General features: G+C 44.0%; 1 protein-coding gene across 1 annotated transcript in view; it reads left to right on the top strand.

Moving 5' to 3' along the window:
- Positions 1-16,287: 16,287 nt before the first annotated feature.
- LOC311225608 (formin-like) overlaps positions 16,288-19,180 on the top strand; it is an 86,611-nt gene continuing 83,718 nt past the window's right edge. Inside the window, 1 exon segment of the mRNA XM_084310989.1 lies at positions 16,288-18,998. Coding sequence (XP_084167115.1) covers positions 16,941-18,998 — 2,058 coding nt within the window. The 5' untranslated portion in view covers positions 16,288-16,940.

Genomic DNA, 19,180 nt, shown 5'->3' with positions numbered 1-19,180 from the left:
GTGTGTGTGTGTGTGTGTGTGTGTGTGTGTGTGTGTGTGTGTGTGTGTGTGTGTGTGTGTGTGTGTGTGTGTGTGTGTGTGTGTGTGTGAGAGAGAGAGATTACAGTCACTTTACCAGGAACGCAATGGACTGTCAAGTCAGTAGAGGGCAGTGTCTCTCAGTCTATCTATATGATGAAGAACGCCCCGTCTCCAGAGGCTAGTCCACGTCACTCGCCCAAGCATGCATAGCAGGGTGATTAAACACACACACACACACACACACACTGCTCCCCCTTGATTTTAGGCAATGCATTACACCGTCCCCTGGGTACCCTGGTCTAGTAATGGCTGCGTTCCACTGAGTGTTTTGTTTGTGAGGCCACTGCTCCACAGACACATTTTCCTTATTGGATCAGTGGTACTGGTGCTGCAGCTGAGGCTCAGCTACAGTAGCTAAGTGCAGTTAAAAATAGCTGCCTCTCCTCTAGCCTGCAATGAAATAGGGGTCTGTCTCTTTTCCTCTGTGAGACTAACAGGTACTGATGCCTGCGTTCAGTGTTTCCCATTAATTACCTAGACTGTTCATTTCTTTGATGGCTCAAATGTATGCTCTAGTCGATTTTGTGTTTTGAGCACAAAGTTCATCATAGATCTATTTTGCTCTCAAAGTGCACCCGATTGATGCATTTAACTTTAAAACTTAACATAAAAAAAAGGGGGCCGAGATTCACCCACCACAGTCTCACAGAATCCTGTGGGAAACACTGGTTCTACTACCACCCTCATTCATGATCCATACAGGTTACCTGAGAAAGTGCCGTGTCACAGAGGCAGTTTAATTCACTTTCCAGTTTCCATTCCTTTTATAGGCCTAGGTGTGTCTTTGGAATATTTTCTCTCAATGCCATCTTGGAATTCCAAGTTTCACTAACCAGTGGCCATTGTTACGACAGTGGCTCAGGAGGTAGAGCGGTCGTCTGGTAATCAGAAGGTTCCCGGTTCGATTCCGGCTGCTTGAGCAACACGTCTTAACCCCTAACTGCTCCCGAGTCCTGACAAAGCGGGTTGGACACCTCCGCCGTCGGTGTATGAATGTGTGAGTGAACGGGTGAATGTGAGGCACAAGTTGTAAAGCGCTTTGGATAAAAGCGCTAATGTATATAAATGCAGACCATAATGTAGAATGTTCAGTTCTACAATATGCTGATCAAACACCTGAAAGGGTTGAGTCTGTTTCTTTACCAGCCATTTGTGGCATTGTGGGGCACAGTCTTGGTTTCAGTGAAACAGCGTGTTGTTACAGTACATGTAGTATTTCCTAATGGAAACCAATGGCTACGCTCACTGGTGGTACTACAGTACACATTGGTTTCAATGAGGAATATTAACAATATTAACATGCAAATTTTGTTATGGCTGAACGACACATTTTTTAAAATGTCCTAGTGAAGAAAAATACAAGAACTTTTTTGTGATAGTTAGTATGCCTGATTATGTATGATTTATTGATGTGTGTGTGTGTGTGTGTGTGTGTGTGTGTGTGTGTGTGTGTGTGTGTGTGTGTGTGTGTGTGTGTGTGGACAGAGGACCCCCTCCTGCTTCAGGATGACATCTGGATGCTGGACGGGGACGACCCCCAACAAGAGCCCGTGTCCCGGGTCCCCCGCCCCGACCACCTGGACTTCCTGCGCATCACGCCCCCCGAGGACGACATCATCGGTGACTCGCCCTACTACCCCCAGCTGGAGTGCACGGTGAGGGCACACGCATCCCGCGGCTCAAGTTCAAGTTTGTTTTTATTTTTCAGAACAAAATACAGAGTACTTTATAATGAAATGTTTCTCATGAGCCCCTGAGAGTGTGCTGCATACAGTAAAGAGAAAGTAAGTCAAACAAATTAAGAAGTAAAAAGTCGTTTAAGTCAATATACATATATACAATACAGAGTCAAATGAGTAACAGTGAGGTAGAATGCAGAGGTACAAAACGTGGGTGCAAATGAGGTATGAATGTGGTGCAATCTCTTTAATAATAGATAAATATAAAGTGTGTGTTAGAGTGTCTAAAGTGAATAAAGTGAGTGGTAAGGTGTTTGTTTAAAGTGAGTGTGTACATGTGGATGTGTGTGTAGATCAGTGGTTCCCAAAGTGGGGGTTGCGACCCCTAGAGGGGTCGCGAGCCGCCGTGGGGGGGTCGCCAGATGATTTCCAAACAAATTAAAAATTAAAAGATTTCCAAAAACAAAACAAAAAAATATATATATATTTTTTTTTTGTAATGCAGTCAGGCCACTGAACTTAGAAGCAGGCCAGGCCAGTGTTTCTAGTTGCAGCGGCGCAATAGTTAGATAAGGTAAGGTAAGGTAAATTTTATTTGTTTAGCGCTTTTCCAGATTAAAATCACAAAGTGCTTTACAGGCAGTAAAAGGTTAATCAGAATAGAATAACCACACATGTTACATCACATACAAGATTGTAGAATACTTCAAAACTAAGTTAATTAAAATACAATCACATACACAAATGTTACACCACATACATGATCAATTAAAAGCCTGACTGTATAAAAAGGTTTTTAGACCGTGTTTAAAAGACTCCACACTAACAGCAGACCTGATTTCACAAGGTAGCTGATTCCATAGCTTGGGTGCTACGACTGAAAAAGCCCGGTCACCCTTGGTTTTTTATTTGGTCCGAGGGACGACAAGCTCTCCTTGGTCGGAGGAGCGGTAAGGGGTTATAAGCTCAGCAATGTAGCTTGGGGCTTCACCCTTTAAAGCCTTGTAGGTGGTGAGCGCAATTTTAAAATCAATCCTGTATTTTACAGGTAGCCAATGTAGCGTGGCTAATACAGGGGTAATGTGTTTTCTGCGTTTGGTTCTGGTTAACAATCTGGCGGCCGCATTCTGAATGGTTTGGAGTTTAGCCAAAGCTGCTTTGTCAAAGCAAGTGAACAGAGAATTGCAGTAGTCAATTCGTGAAGAAATAAAGACATGAATAACCTGTTCAAGACAGTGATATGGGATATTGGGGCGCAATTTTGCAATATTTCTTAGTTGGAAAAAACAAGACCGGGTTAGTGACTTTAAGTGCTCGTAAAATTTTTGAAACTGATCAAAGATGATCCTGTAGCACTCTGAGATTCTCACGAATGTAGAGCGCGGTACAAATTTAATCCATTATTATTATTATTATTATGACCCCCAGATTTCTTGAGCTTGGCTTCAGGTAAGCGGCTAGTGGACCAAGTGCAGTTACAACATCAGCTTTTTGTGTGTCAGGCCCGAAGTATAGTAACTCTGTTTTTCCCTTATTCAGCTGTAAGAAATTACTATCCATTCATGAATTGATCTTGGAAAAACAATCAACAAGAGCTGACAGCTTATGAACATTTTAGGGTTTAAAAGAAAAAAAATAACTGGCTGTCGTCAGCATAAAAATAATAGGTCTTTAAATGAGCTGATAAGCTGTCCAAGGGGCAGCATATAGATGGAAAACAACAGCGGCCCCAAAACTGACCCCTGGGGGGGCCCCACACGTCAGTGGAGAGGTGGCTGACATATGTCCACCAACAGAAACAGAAAAAGACCTTCCTGACAGGTAGGAAGTGAACCACTTCAGTACAGTCCCACCTACCCCAACCTCGTGCTCAAGCCTGTGAAGAAGTGCGTTGTGATCTACAGTATCAAATGCAGCTGTCAGATCAAGTAGTAGAAGGACAGTGTATTGACCATGATCAGCATTTATTAGAATATCATTTGTAATTCGTAAGAGAGCTGTTTCTGTGCTGTGCCGCTGACGGAAACCAGATTGAAATTTGTCTAAAATATTATGTTCCTCCAGAGTCTCAAGAAGCTGTTTTGCTACAGCCTTTTCAGTGACTTTAGAAATGAAGGGGAGTTTAGATATAGGCCTGTAGTTTTGAGGTGATGAAGGGTCAAGATTTGGCTTTTTTAACAAAGGTTCAACTATAGCTTTTTTTAAGTGGCCTGGAACACAGCCTGAGGAGAGAGAACTGTTTATTATGGCTAGAAGAGAAGGACCAATAGTAGGTAGTGAGTTCTTAAGAAAAGTGGTGGGAATTACATCAAGGGTGCATGTAGAAGAGGACATTTTGTTAATAATTGTGGTGAGCTCTTTCAATGACAGAGGAGCAAACTGGTCCAATATTGTAGGTTTGGGTGGAAACACTGCATGGAGTGGCAAAGGAGAAAAATTTGCTCTAATAATTGAGATTTTGTCCACAAAAATTACAGAAATGAATTGCAATCATCCTGAGTGAGAGCAGAAGTGGATGGAGAAGCAGGTGTTACAATTCTGTTTATGGTTTCAAATAGCACTCTGGGGCTGCATTTACTATCCTTTATTAGGTTGGAGAAATAGTTTGCTCTAGCATCTATGACCATTGTATTATATTTGGCAAGCATGTCTTTCAATTGTTGGTAATGGACAGTTAAATTGGTTGCATGCCATAGTCTCTCAGTTCTTCTACAAAGGAATTTAAAACCACGTAAATCCTCATTGATCCATGGGGTGGGGTTTTCCTTGGGTGCTTTCCGTGTTTTAAAAGGAGCAACATCATTTAAAATGTTATTGCACAAGTGTAAAAAATGTTGTACCAGAGTGTCACAATCCAAGGCAGGTGCTAATATATTGGACAAATCAGACCCTAGAAATATATAAGAAAATGTATCCACTGTCTGGTTGTTGATAGTGCGTCTACGCAAAACACGCTTAGGAATGGACTCAATCGTCAGAGGAATGTCAAATACCACACACTTATGGTCGGATATTGCCAGATCTTCTAAATAACAATTATTAATATTTATTCCCAGAGTAAAAACCAGATCCAATATATGGCCTTTGTATCAATTGTCAAATTTGAGACGATAGTTTTCAATCAATGTCCTATCAAACATTCTGGTAAAATCCTAACTACTTTTCAGGATAGGACTAGAACTTGATCCAAGTTCATTCAGCTATCTGATGAGAGAACTACACTCCCAGAATTCAATGTGATCATTGTCACTAGAACCATTTCACACCTGGAGCAAAGGCCCAGTCATTCCTTTGTTATTCCAGTGAATGGACCCAGCAGGAGGCCTAGCCTAGCGACAAGCGGCCACTACATAGGCCCCGTCCACACGAACGCTGGGTTTAATGTAACCGTGATTGTATGTGCGCAGTTGCACTGTTCGGCCACACACAACCGGGGATTTGCTACACTGCAACCGCGGTCTTTTGAAACCGGTGGCCAGGGTGGAGTTGTGCGGTTTTGCAGTTGCGTGTGGGCATAGCAACCGAGGTTATTCCCAGTGTTTACAGCAGAGCTGTCGCAATTATTCCCCATGTTCACGGCAGACCGCGGGGTAGAGAGATTAGAGCAGAGCCAACTACACCAGTGTTTACAGCAGAGCTGTCCCAAGTAGCGTTATATGAAAATGATTGTAACAAACTTTTGTTCAAAACGTATCGTCTGTGTTGAAGAGTGTTGTGATCGACTGATGTCTGTTGACGCTCAGAGTAAACATGTAGCTGCAGCTAAACTAAACTCATGTGTTGTCAAGTTATTGTTATAACTTATAAGGAACCCAGTCCAGACTGCATCCCCTTAACAATTGTTTGTATTGAGCCGTATTGTATTGTACCCATTCTGCAATCTGTTAAATAACGTTTACATCCATTTCATATCGGTAACGTTACTTCTTCTTCTTCAGTTAATTAATGGCAGATCGCGACCCAACAGGAAGTTTAGTGAGCGTTCAGTCTTTTCTGATTGGTTGAAATGGCCTTCATGTCTGAACAACATCGCCGCCTACTGCTTTGGCATTGTATTACATTGTACTAAATGTATCGGTTGCTGGGTTCCAGCTCTGCCCGTGAGTACGCAGTTATACACGGTTGTCCACCTGTGTTCACCGTGTGGACGGAGTTTTATTTTTTCAAACTTCGGTCATATTAAATCCAAACTCTCGTGTGGACAGGGCCATAGTTGGGTATTGAAAAAATGCTCATATCCAAAAGTAGTAGAGAGAGAGAGAGATAGAGAGAGAGAGATGGTATTTACAGTACTGTACCATATCAAAAAAAAGAAGCAAACCAATAAAAATGTGTGGTTGTATTTCTCTAGAATGACTAGAAGACCTTCTGGGGTGGACGCCAAGCCTGTTCACACAACAGCAGGAACTTGCTGCACAGCCGCATGAATTTATTTTCATTGATGAGGCTGGATTCAACCTAAGCCAAACAACACACATTCAAATCCAACCCTAACTAACCTTACTGTCATGCACTTGTCCTAATATACTAACCTACACTGTAGCACTCAACACTTTGATGAACATTGTTAGTTACTCAGCTGATAGAGTTGTGCCCTTCCTGATGACTTGTCGTACAGAACTTGTAAGTCGCTTTGGATAAAAGCGTCAGCTAAATGACTAGATGTAAATGTAATGTGTAAATGTGTAAATGTAAATGTGTGTGTGTGTGTGTGTGTGTGTGTGTGTGTGTGTGTGTGTGTGTGTGTGTGTGTGTGTGTGTGTGTGTGTGTGTGTGTGTGTGTGTGTGTGTGTGTGTGGTGTGTGTGTGTGTGTGTGTGTGTGTGTGTGTGTGTGGTGTGTGTGTGTGTGTGTGTGTGTGTGTGTGTGTGCGTGTGTGTGAAAGTAAGACATCCTTGACTTAGTAAACTCACTGACAGCACGTGTGGCAGATTTATATCCAGCTTTTAATTTGATCGTTTGTTTGTGTGTTTCTGTGTGTGTGTCTGTGTCTGTCTGTCTGTGTATGTGTATGTGTGTGTGTGTGTCTGTGAAACATGTCTTGTACTCATTTACCTCACTAAATACAGCAATGTGTAACTGTAGATTTCAAGAGAGAGAGAGAGAGAGAGAGAGAGAGAGAGAGAGAGAGAGCGACATTTATAATAATTATATTATTAATTCGTTTTTTTTACACACACACACTAATAACATGATCATAACCAAACCAATTTCAAATGTATCATCAAGTACAAAATAGATTTGATCGTAATATTTATGAGAATGCATGTCTTTTCACACTACAGGAGGAGTATGTCACAGTATGATGTCATAATCGAACATTCTAGAACATTTGTGTTTTATATATGCAACAATTCTCTGAGCATTTCCTGGCACTTTTTCAGACTACAACATCAATCCAGACTGGTTTGACCCTGACAGCACGTGTGGCAGCATGTGTGGCAGAGAGAGAGAGAGAGAGAACAGGTCTTCACCTCTCTACTTTCTACTCTACTCAGATGGTATTTACAGTACTGTACCAACCACCGTTATAGTTGATCATGACACTGCCAGAAAGGATGTAGTATTCCTTCTAGATGGTTCTGACGGCACAAGGAATGGATTCCCAGCTATGCGTAATTTTGTTGAGAGAGTGGTGGAGAAACTCAATGTGGGAGAAAACAAAGCCTCCCATGTACTTGTTGTACTCCAGGACAGGTGTTGGGCATGCAATGTTCTCAATGGACCAGGTCTGATATGCTGAAAAGGAGGGAGAGAGAGGGAGAGAGAGGAAGAGAAAGAAAGAGGGAGATACAGACAGAGAGAGAGAGAGAGAGAGAGAGAGAGAGAGAGAAAGAAAGAAAGAAAGAAAGAAAGAAAGAAAGAAAGAAAGAAAGAAAGAAAGAAAGAAAGAAAGAAAGAAAGAAAGAAAGAAAGAAAGAAAGAAAGAAAGAAAGAAGAGATAGAGGGAGAGAGGGGGAGAGGGGGGAGGGAGGGATATAGAGGAAGAGAAAGAAAGAGGGAGATACAGATAATTTCATATTTCCTTGTGACAATATTGTCAACCACTGTACTAGACTGTACAAGAAATTCCTTCTGTAATGTACTGATTTCTTTTGATTTCTCTGTTTGAGAGAGAGAGAGAGAGAGAGAGTGTGTGTGTGTGTGTGTGTGTGTGTGTGTGTGTGTGTGTGTGCAGGGGAGTAGCTGGGGGGGGGGGGGGTTAGGATGATTCCAAGGGCCCAGCAAATGCCCCAATTTTTTTTATAGATTGGGGGCCCCACATTTTTTAATAGATTGGGGGCCCACAAATTGATTCTTTCATGGGGCCCAGAATCTCCAGCTACGCCCCTGTGAGCGCACCTTTCTACTCTAGAGAGCTGTCATCACCGTGATGCGCGCTTGAATGAACTGCGAGATAACTCATAACTCGTACACACACGCACTCTGTCTGCCATACAGTAGTTTATGTTTTTTTTTTTTTTTTTTTTTTTTTTAACAATATATTTATTGGGTTTTAGTTTGCAAATTACAACATGTATATCAGCAGAGCAGTATTCAGCAAACATTTTCACCTCGTTCTCCCTCCCCTAACCCCACCCCACACAAAATAATAATTAACTTCAAAAACAGGTTCACATAGGATGGATAGATTTAAATAATAAAAAATAAAAAATAAACATAAATAAATAATAATACAACCAAAATGTTTTACACATTAAGTAAAGGGTGTTTCTTGTCGTTTTTACACAATAATAAGAGTTGTCCCACAGTACTCCCCCTAATCCTGTTCTTGTTGAAGCAAGTTCCCAACATTCGTATTATGCTTTAAGAAGTACACAAATGGTCCCCAAGCAGTTTATGTTGTTTTAGCGCAATGTGGGTATATACACGGGCGAGGATGAAAAGCATAAGACTACTTTTAATACATAAATTAACGTTCCGTCGGGTCCCGTGTATTCTCGAGAATGATAATAATAATAATAATAATAATAATGCAGGACCTCTTCAGATTATATTATCAACGACAGACAGTGAGAAACACAACCCCCCCCCCCTCTCGCGCTGAAGAATATGCATATTAGATCACTCAGTGATTAACACCTATGCGCTGTTTGTGTGTCCGCGCGTCCATGTATGTGCGTTTCGTGACGCGATGTAGTTCTTATCGCAAATGGAGATTATTACAAGCATACCATCTAGCAAGAATTAAACGTATTTACAAGTCGTATTAGGTTTAGCAAGTTGGGGGACGTATACCTTACATGTCAAAGCACTAGAAATGGCAATTTTTCTATTTTTATCGATTTCTGAAAAGATGTCCTTTTTGAGCATTTAAGAGGGATTCTAATTTCTTTTGTTGTCCGCCGACGGGTTCAAAGCTCCAGCGTGACCCCTAAGGGTAACACTGTTCCCAGGCCACCACCACGACCAGTGAGTCTGGGGGAGCTATGAAGTTTCGTCATTCTGGCATAGTTCAATGAATGGAGAAAAATCCATATCCTGCTGCCAGGTCTCTGTGAGAAACAATAGATCCAGATTTTTTGACTTACAAAGATCGTTGAGCAGGATGGACTTATTGCAAATGGATCGGGCGTTGAAAAGCGCAAAGTGAAGAGTTTCATGTATTCCATCACACGAAGTGTTGATAGCCCGTGGCAAGGGACGAAGCAAGTGGATGTTTTGTGGGCGCAGGTGAGAGGCAGCCACGACCCGGTGGGACCTGCCACCAGACTCCCGTGGACTACGTGTCATGTGATTCACGATGGCTGAGATGGGGAAGGAGGAAGAGCTGTCGAGAGAGTTAGCAATAACCGTAATACCATGTAATAACCTAGGTGTGGAACAACCAGGAGATCACTGCAACTCACACAAGTTGGAGAACTATCTCTCTCTCTCTCTCTCTCTCTCTCTCTCTCTCTCTCTCTCTCTCTCTCTCTCTCTCTCTCTCTCTCTCTCTCTCTCTCTCTCTCTCTCTCTCTCTCTCTCTCTCTCTCTCTCTTGCTCACACACACACTAGGCTGGTAAAGCTATGCCTCCTAAAGTGTGCAGTGCAAACGGAAGTACAGGAAGTACCGGCTACAGGCTTTCCGGTTTCGACAAAACAATTATAGAAACGTGTGAAGTGCACAATATTTCCTCATTTAAGCCACTGCAACGGCTTTGCCTGAAGAATTTACTACATGACCGGGACGTTCTAGCTTGTTTGCCGACAGGATTCGGGAAAAGTTTGGTCCATTCGGAGGCAGCTTCCAGGGGAAGTACATACACCGGAAATTCTACCCCATAGAAACTTTCTTTTTAGTATTTTTTTCCATAGGCCACTCTCTGTAGTCTGCTGCGGTCTTGTGCGGTGCTATTCCCAAACCAGGAGGTGATGTTACCAGTCAGGATGCTCTCTATTGTGCACAAGTATAAGTTCTTGAGGATCTTCTGACTCATTCTGAACTTCCCTAGGTGCCTAAGGAAGTAGAGGCGTTGCTGTGCCTTCTTCACTACACTGTCAATGTGTGGTCCATGTCAAGTCCAGAGTCCATGTGGACTCTGAGGTACTTAAAACTGCTCAATCTCTCGACCGGTGCCCCGTCGATGTAGTCCCTGGCCCCCGACCTCCTAAAGTCCACAATCATCTCTTTAGTTTTGCTGACGTTCAGGGAGAGGCTGTTCTCCTGACACCATCACGCCAGGTCCTCTACCTCTTCCAGGTAGGCCCTCTCGTCGTTTGCAGAGATCAGGCCCACCACGACTGTGTCGTCAGCAAACTTGATAATTGTGTTGTTGTTCCACTGTGCCGCACAGTCATGTGTGTACAGCGAGTAGAGGAGGGGGCTCAGAACACAGCCCTGGGGGGCCCCTGTGTTGAGAGTGATGGCTGAGGAGATGCAGTTGCCTGCACTCACCACCTGGGGTCTTCCTGTCAGGAAGTCCAAGACCCACTGGCAGAGGTCATAGTTCAAGCCCAGGTCCCTGAGCTTGGCTACGAGATTGGAGGGGACTATGGTATTGAATGCTGAGCTGTAGTCGATGAATAGCATTCTCACATAGTTCCCCTGCCTTTTGTCCAGGTGTGATGCTGCTGTGTGCAGCACATGGGCTATGCCGCTATGGCATCCTCCGTGGACCTGTTGGGGTGATATGCAAATTCCAGGGGGTCCAGGGTGTTGGGGAGGGAGGAACAGATGTAGCCCTTCACTAGCTTCTCAAAGCACTTCATGACTATGGAGGTGAGAGCTACAGGGCGATAGTCGTTGAGGCAAGCAGGCGTGGATTTTTTGGGTACAGGGATAATGGTGGACTTTTTCAGACAGGTGGGAATGACAGACTGTTCTAAGGACAGGTTGAATTCTAGTGAAAGCCGCACTCACTAGAAGGTCTCATCGCACTGCTCTTCTTTTAGGATGAGCGAGTCCTGGTTGGGTGAGTCCTGTATGCAAATTGCAGTGCTGCGTAGCCTACTTTCCCCCACAAAGTCAAATAGACTTCAGGGCGTCGTCTGTTTATAGTAGAACCTGTGGCTCGGGTGCCCTGGTGTGAACCATTCACATGCTGCTGTATACGAGTCAACAGATCCAATATTAGTTTCTCCTCTGCTCAGTTAGACGAGCACACCAGTCTCTTCTCTCTCCAGGGCTTCTTGCCGGTGAGGGTTTCACTCCACTCATGCATTTAACCACCTGATCATGAAGCTGCATTAACATATCAAGGATTCCAATCTGTGGACCGTGGTCCCAAGCCAGAGCTGACTGAAATCATTCTGCTCAAACCTCCTATGGTTCAGAGCACACAAGGGGGAACGTTTCCCCATGATTGAACCCTAATTGGTAGGTTTCAGTAGCCTTTCTCGTCTGTGGATCGGGCCATAGTATAGTATTTAGCGTGCATTCTCATTGTTATTAAGCCGAGCTAGCTAGGTTACGACACAATACAAAGTGCTTGCTACAGGGCATGCAACATGAGTAATCTTGTGTGTCATATGCTTTCCGAATAAACACACACACACACACACACACACACACACACACACACACACACACACACACACACACACACGCACACACACACACACACACACACACACACACACACACACACACACACACAGAAGTGTGCTGTCTCCAGGTGTTTGTACTCATCACAGAGAATTAAACAGGCACAGGCTGACAGGGAGGCATCTTTTGCAGCTCAACAAGCACGCCCACAGCTCAGTGTTCATTTTGGCAGCTGATTTTGATTCAGTGTTAGTCTTTTGACTAAAATATATGTTTGTTTTAGTCATATTCTAGTGATTATTGTTAGCTTTAGTCTAATTTTAGTTGATGAAATCTATAGACGTTTTATCAAATTCAGTAGCAGGTAGCTACTGAATGAAAGCCAAGATCAGTTTCACCGGTGAAATCTTTTTTTTTCTCTTTTTTTTTCTCTTTTTTTTACTATATTTACTTTGCTATAAAGCAAATAGAAACGCTCTGGGGGCAATGAGTGGGTTCAGTCTACCAAGGTGTCTCGTAATTGTCTGGAGCTCTCCTCTCCTTCACACACACACACACACACACACACACACACACACACACACACACACACACACACACACACACACACACATACACATACACATACACATACACAAATCATACTTACCAAATCATAAGTATGCAATGTATGGATGTGCAGATTTAGCAGAAGTGAGTGCATGCAGGTCATTGGATAAAATATACAGTATTTCAGCCAAATCATCTATCCTTTTCATTAAGTCTTTGACATTATCATTTTGGCATGCATTTAAAGGAACACGCCAACATTATGGGAAATGTGCTTACCAATTTCCTCTCTGTGCGTTCTGTAGAAAGCCAGCCTAGCTTAGCATAAATTAATGGAAGCGGATACGGACCAGCTAGGCTAGCTGTTGGCCAAAGACATCTCTCCCCCGGAGTTTTAAGCTTGGCTAGTGGTCCATATTCGCTTCCATTAATTTGTACTAAGCTCGGCTAGCTTGCAGCCCGATAGCTTTCTACAGAACGCACAGAGAGCAAATTGGTATCTATCTTCTTGTCCGACTCTGGAGAAGACGGTAAGCGCATTTCCCACAATGTCGGCATGTTCCTTTAAATCTGGCGTGTAGTTCCCCTTTGAACTACATAACTCAATAAGAGAGCACAGTGAAAGTGCCAGTGCGCCTGTCTGTCTGGATTCCGCCACGCCATCTGGCAGGGTGTCACGGCTTTCATACCTGCAGCGTATTATCTGGGTGTGGAGACAGTAGCTGCATCAAGCTGCCAATAAGGCACCGTATTCCCAAAGAGACAATAACAGCCTCCTCCTCGTCTTGGCTATTAGCTCTTATCTCTTTGCCTCTGGATGTGTTGAGCAAGAGGAGGCACTGGTTGCCGCTTTGTTACGCATTGTGAAAATAACTTGTTGTGATTATTGCATAGTATAATTAGTTAGTAACAGCAAGTATAGCATAGGGACATAGAAGTAAAACTGTATATTGTATAGGAGTGTACATAGTGCCGTGATTTATTAACATGTCTATTTTATCATGTCTATTCTACTTATTTTTATTACTATTTACTATTATTACTATTCTATTCTTGCACAATCGTAGCGGGCATGGCCAACCGCATTTCACTGTATGCCCTGGTATGTATGTGATAAATAAACTCTTGAATCTTGCCCCTGGCATGGCTCCATTGTCACTGCCAGTGTAGAGGAAGATTCTGGTTCCTTTAGAGCTGTTTAGTGTGTTCAGTGATGGGTTCTCAGTGACTCTCTTTTGTACAGCTCAGTGCGTAGACAATGACTTAAAGTGACATTCAGAAGTTGATACAACTGCTGTATGCCCCTTCTTTTTTCGTTTTTTTTTTTTTTGGACCCAACAGGAGGGGTGATTGATTGATTGATCGAAAACTGTACAAGCAAAACTGTACATTGGAATATTGACAAAACCATACTTGGTCATTTACTGTACATTGGAGGGGGTTGGGTTAGGACATTTACAGGGGCCAGTTTCAAATTGCAGTCTCCCGTAGGTGTTCTTTGAGAGTGGTTTTGAAAGTGGGTAGTGATTCACATTCCTTTACAGTGCAATGTTTACTGTACATTACCTGTTGGCGGAATTGTTGATCTTCTAATTTGAGCTATACACATTATGTTTAACTCAAGTGTAGTTGTTATGACAACCTTGTTTATCTGTAGTGGTGACCCAGCCTCCCTCCAGTATAAAGGTCTTACCGGGGTTAGGCCTGTATGGGTGATTTACTCTATTGTGTGTGTGAAATACCACTACTGTTACATAACTGAATGCCTCAGCAGCCACAGAGGGGCCCTGTAACCTGTAATCTGTCTGATCTGACCTGGGGGAAGACAGTCGTTACCATTAAGTAGTTTCTGAGTGAAAGTGATGATGAATGGCATTTTCAAATGGAAATTTAATTACTTAATTTTTTTTAAATTTAATAGCAGTCATAAAAAATTGATTGGGGGTATTACATACACTCCTACACAGAGCTGTTCTCTACGCCAACAATTAAGCATGTCTGAACATGTATGAGTTATGCAGTGATGTCGTAAGCAGACTATAGTGCTATGTCTGCATAAGGAAACCATACCTTTATGACTGCGTTCATTGTCGTTTCCATGGATACAGTGAATAAACAAGGCTGCACAGAAGCCGTGAAATCTAATTATTGAACTTTTTACAACTCATTTTCAGTTCTTATTTATAAAAGACACAAAAAATATAGGGGGACAATAATATAATATTATTTATTCAATATGAAAATAATACAAGTATAGGTAGCACTGGTTAGTTTATTTCCTCTTTGGGCAGAGATGTTTGACAAGTGGAACATCATCCAACTCTCTACGTAGGAGAATGGGCATTATGGTAGTAAATGCACTCTTTCTTTTGAAGTATGCTTTCTGGCTGGGAGGGTAGTCGATCACCGTGACGACAGCCATTGGTCATGTCACATTAGCCAGTCTGAAGGAATGCATTAAGGGGGAGTGACCTTTGGTTGCTAGCGCCAACCATCGCCTCCTTAAAGCTGCATTTCAGTCAGTACACAGAACTACTTTGAACTCACCTTTGTACGTAAAGCTCACAGTATCTAGGGTGCATTTGAGTAAGGATCGTCTAAATGCTGCTTGGATCACACTAGAAGTGTTCGCTGGTCCACGCTGTGCTGGAGTAGTTTGTAGAATTTGTTGTCACGTTGATTGGAACGTCTCTTGCCATATTAAAAGTTGTCTAAGCCTCATCAGTCAATACACTACCTTCCACTCACCTTTATATGAAAAAAATCTACTCTACTTGTGAAAATCACCACTCACCAGTCGATACTCACAACTACTTTGGACACACCTTTGTATGTAATTCTACTCTACTCAGGAACAGTGTCATACAAAAAAATAAAAAAAATCCTATTTAAATCAAAGCACTCACTGCCTGTCCTCAGTCCTTTTTATTTGATGTCAAATAGGGCTAGGCAATAATTCAATTAAAATATCATATTTTATTGTGATGAAATTATGATATTGTTATGCACAATTCTGTCATCTAAATGAATGATAGCAGCCACACTTTACTTTATCATGGAGTCCAGTGCAATTAACAGCAGTTGGATTATTTATGATGTTCACAAATCGTGATATATATACACATTAGTGTTAGACTAAGACTCCCAAGATGCAACACTGAACGGCACAGGAAGTCCTTAATTCCAACAGCCATCATACTTTATAACGCATCACTGTGCTTCACTGCATCACTGAACACAGGGTGACAGTACAATCTGGCATAATCTTCCTGGACTTTTACTTTTAAAATCGACATTTTACAATTTTACACTTATTACTGTACATTTACTGTATATTTCTGTATATTTTGGCTGTATATTTTAGAATGTATATACATATCAGAATGTATATCCCGGACCGTATTTTATTCTTTATTCTTGTTTTCATTGTTATTCGTGAGTTTTGTTTTTGACTACCTAAATGTTTACTGTTTACTGTGAGCAATCTGTAGTGCTGAATTTCCCTCAGGATAAATAAAGTATTTCTATTCTATTTAGAAAGATTCCAGATGATTATCATGATATTAATCTCTTTCATATCGCCCAGCTTTAACATCAAACCAAAATTTCGCATGCTCGCTAGAGCTAGAGCTATAGGGCCAGGCTGACTAATCACCATGAGCTAAGCCCTGTGTTGCAATAGCTCGCCACTGAGCCAAGCAGTGGTGGGCTGGGCTATAAGGTTGGGGCCTATAGCTGTCCACCTGACCACTGGGAGATTATAAAGCTCCCAGTGTGTTTATACTGCACCAGGGCAGCGCAGAACTGAGGCAGATTGAGCGTGTAGCTGTGTTTTGTTACCTGGAGCAGCCATTTTGCGGAAGTGAGCAGCAGTAACCAGACACCTGTGGCTGCCACGGTTCCCTCCCAGGCAGGGCGGGTGAGGGGTGTTCCCAGACCGGATAGACCAGTGAGGCACATTCTTTTTTCCAACCTGAAGGGCTTTTCTCACACACGCAGCACGGAGGGCTGTCCTGTACACCGAAACAGACACACACTGGTGGGAAAAGAGGAAAGACCAACACCAGTACAGCGATTCATTCACTGACTCCAGACTGCTCTACTGGCACATAGAAGGAGAGCTTGGAACTTTCCAGACAACACCGCCACACATTTGGGAATAGCTGGACAGTTTTTATGACGTGTCTGTGAACGACGGGGCAAACTCCTTCACCCTGCTTTCCCTGGGAGATTATACCGGGACATGTTTCCAACAGATGAACAACCTTTGACTTCACCCAGAGCGCCGTTGGAATCTCACTCACCAGGAATACAGCCGAGAGTGAACTGTACTTCTAACTACATACAGTAGAAACTACTCTGGGAGTGATTTGGAATAAGGGCTATATGCAGCATGTTTGTGTCTCGCTAAACAGGATTATAGGATAGTGTTGTTATAATTGGAGCCCTCCTGGAGAGGGTAAGAAGAGCTAGGAGTGGGGGGGTTTGTCTACACAAAGGCCTTTTGTTCCCAGGCAACGGCAGAGGTGGAACTTGAGCAGGCTGTGTGGCTAGAGGTGGGGAGATGACTCTTTTGTGACATTCAATGGACACTGTGTTGGAGCTACTACCTAGTTGGCTTTGATTTCATTCATTCTCGGTGAGTTCCACAGGTTGCTGTGAAAATGGACGGTCCAAGTAGCGGCTCGGACAGGCAGGCGAAGCCACCTCCCAGTTCCTTATTGAATATGCTGTCCAATGTCTTCACATGGGACAGGTCTGCCGAACCTGCGCGAGCGAAGACGGCTGTTCTGACGGCCTTCAGGACCCTGCCTGATGTAGATCTGGCTGAGGGTGATCAAAGTTCTATGGATGTCATCAGCAACGACAGGCTTAAAGTTGGGGGAGATAAGGACAATGTTGAATCTTGGGAGATGGAGTCCTGTAAGGAGTCCAAAAATAGAGTCAAAGCAGTGACCACAGTTGACCCTGAACTGGTGCAGGTCACCATGGTCGAGACCTATAGCGACACAGAGACTGAAGATGAGGACGGGGCCCTTGGCAGCCGTAGCCAATCGGAGAAGCACGCGCCCGCGCCCAAGGAACCCCTCCTCCCTGAGAACGACAGTAGGACAGTGGGTCACGGTGACGACGATGGTCACGCGGGCCAGCCGCCCTCCCCTGGTCCAGATGCCATTGAGACAGAAGCAGACTACGAAATTCCTGTGTTTAGAACACACAGTATGCTGGAGAGGTCGCTTAAAAACGCGTCTGCTCTGTATACATCCAGGTCTAAAAGCAAAGCAAACTCCAAGACATATACTGCTCTGCTCTCCTCCATTTCACAGCAGCAAGAAAACGACTGCAGGCCTGAGGAGGAAGCTGTCCCTGACTCTGTGGATTTAGAGTCGATGGGAGCAGAGGCATCCTGTAATGAGAGGGTAGCCTTCAGCCGCAGAAACTCAGGAGTAGATCTGAGCAACTTCTCTGCTGGGGGAGATGTGACTTCACCTCTTGATCTCTCCTTCGCTTCTGGAATTCAGACCTCGGAAGCACTAGTTGATGACACTGCCGTTGCCTCTCTGTCAGCAGAAGAGCCAGAGAAGGGACATGAGGACGACGTACTGGAGCAGAAGGACGAGGAGAGGAGTGAGGAGACACCCTCCAGTCAGATCTCCCCTTCACCCCCTTTCAGCCCCGGGCCACCTGAAGACCAAACCTCCCCCGGCCAGGAGGAGCAGGCAGACACTGATGAGGCACAGAGACTTTCGGAGCCTGTCTCAGCCACGTTGCTGTCGCTTGTTCCTGGAGAGTCCCCAGCTGTTGCCCTGCCAAGTGCTGTTCCTGCCTCGCCCAAGGGCCAGCATCACATGCCTGCTGACAGGACACCAGATGCAAAGACACCAGATGCAAAGACACCAGACTCAAAGACACCAGACTCAAAGACACCAGACTCAAAGACACCAGACTCAAAGACACCAGACTCAAAGACACCAGATGCAAAGACACCAGACTCAAAGACACCAGACTCAAAGACACCAGGTGCAAAGTCGCCGTCTCCAGCCACATCCTCTTCTCCATCGCTACCTACCACCACCACCACGTCCCCGTCCAGGACCATGGCCCTCTCCCCGCCCCCCTCCTTCCAGCTGCCAGCCCTCTTCAGCGGGCTGCGGGTGCTGAGGAAGGGGGCCGTGGGGGAGGACCGGGAGACTCTGGCGGAGATCAAACAGAAGGACACTGATCTGGCTCTGCTCAGCCTGAAGAAGACGGTGAATAAAGCCAAGCTCTTCCCCGAGCAGATCACAACCAGCCCGACCAAAAAACGCGTTGAGCCCAAACCGGTGGCCGAGACCAAGAGCGACGTGCTGGGGCAGCTGGATCAGCTGCTCAACCGAGGCGACCAGGATGTGTCCAACAGCAAGCCGGAGCATGGGCAAGCTCCTCCACTCGAACCCAAAGAGAAGCAGCCCGAGAGCGGGCAGGAGGGGGGGATGGAGAAAGTCTCAGCACCAGACAGCACCCTTTCCCTACCAACAGGAAGAAGGAAAGCTTCAGACCTAGCTTATGAAACCTTTAGGAGCTTATTCGGCCCCAAAACAGTTAAAAAGGAAACAACAGAACCTATGGACCTAGAGGCAGTGAAGAAGAAACTCAAAAATGATAAGGAACTTCTGAAGTCCATCTTTGAGAGAACCTCCAAATCTCCCGGCAGTGAAGTCAAAAGTCTCACAGAGGCTAAAGTATGTAGTAATTTTACCCATAGATTAATAAAGTATGTAGTCATTTTACCCATAGATTACTACTGTATGTAGTCATCTTACCCATAGATTAATAACATACCTGTATGTAGTCATTTTACCCATAGATTAATAAAGTATGTAGTCATTTTACCCATAGATAAATTTACATACTGTGCCACACT

The sequence above is a fragment of the Notolepis coatsorum genome (assembly GCF_963971535.1).
Source record: "Notolepis coatsorum genome assembly, chromosome: 3".
Lineage (NCBI taxonomy): Eukaryota > Metazoa > Chordata > Actinopteri > Aulopiformes > Paralepididae > Notolepis > Notolepis coatsorum.
This window is presented reverse-complemented; position numbering and strand designations above follow the sequence as displayed.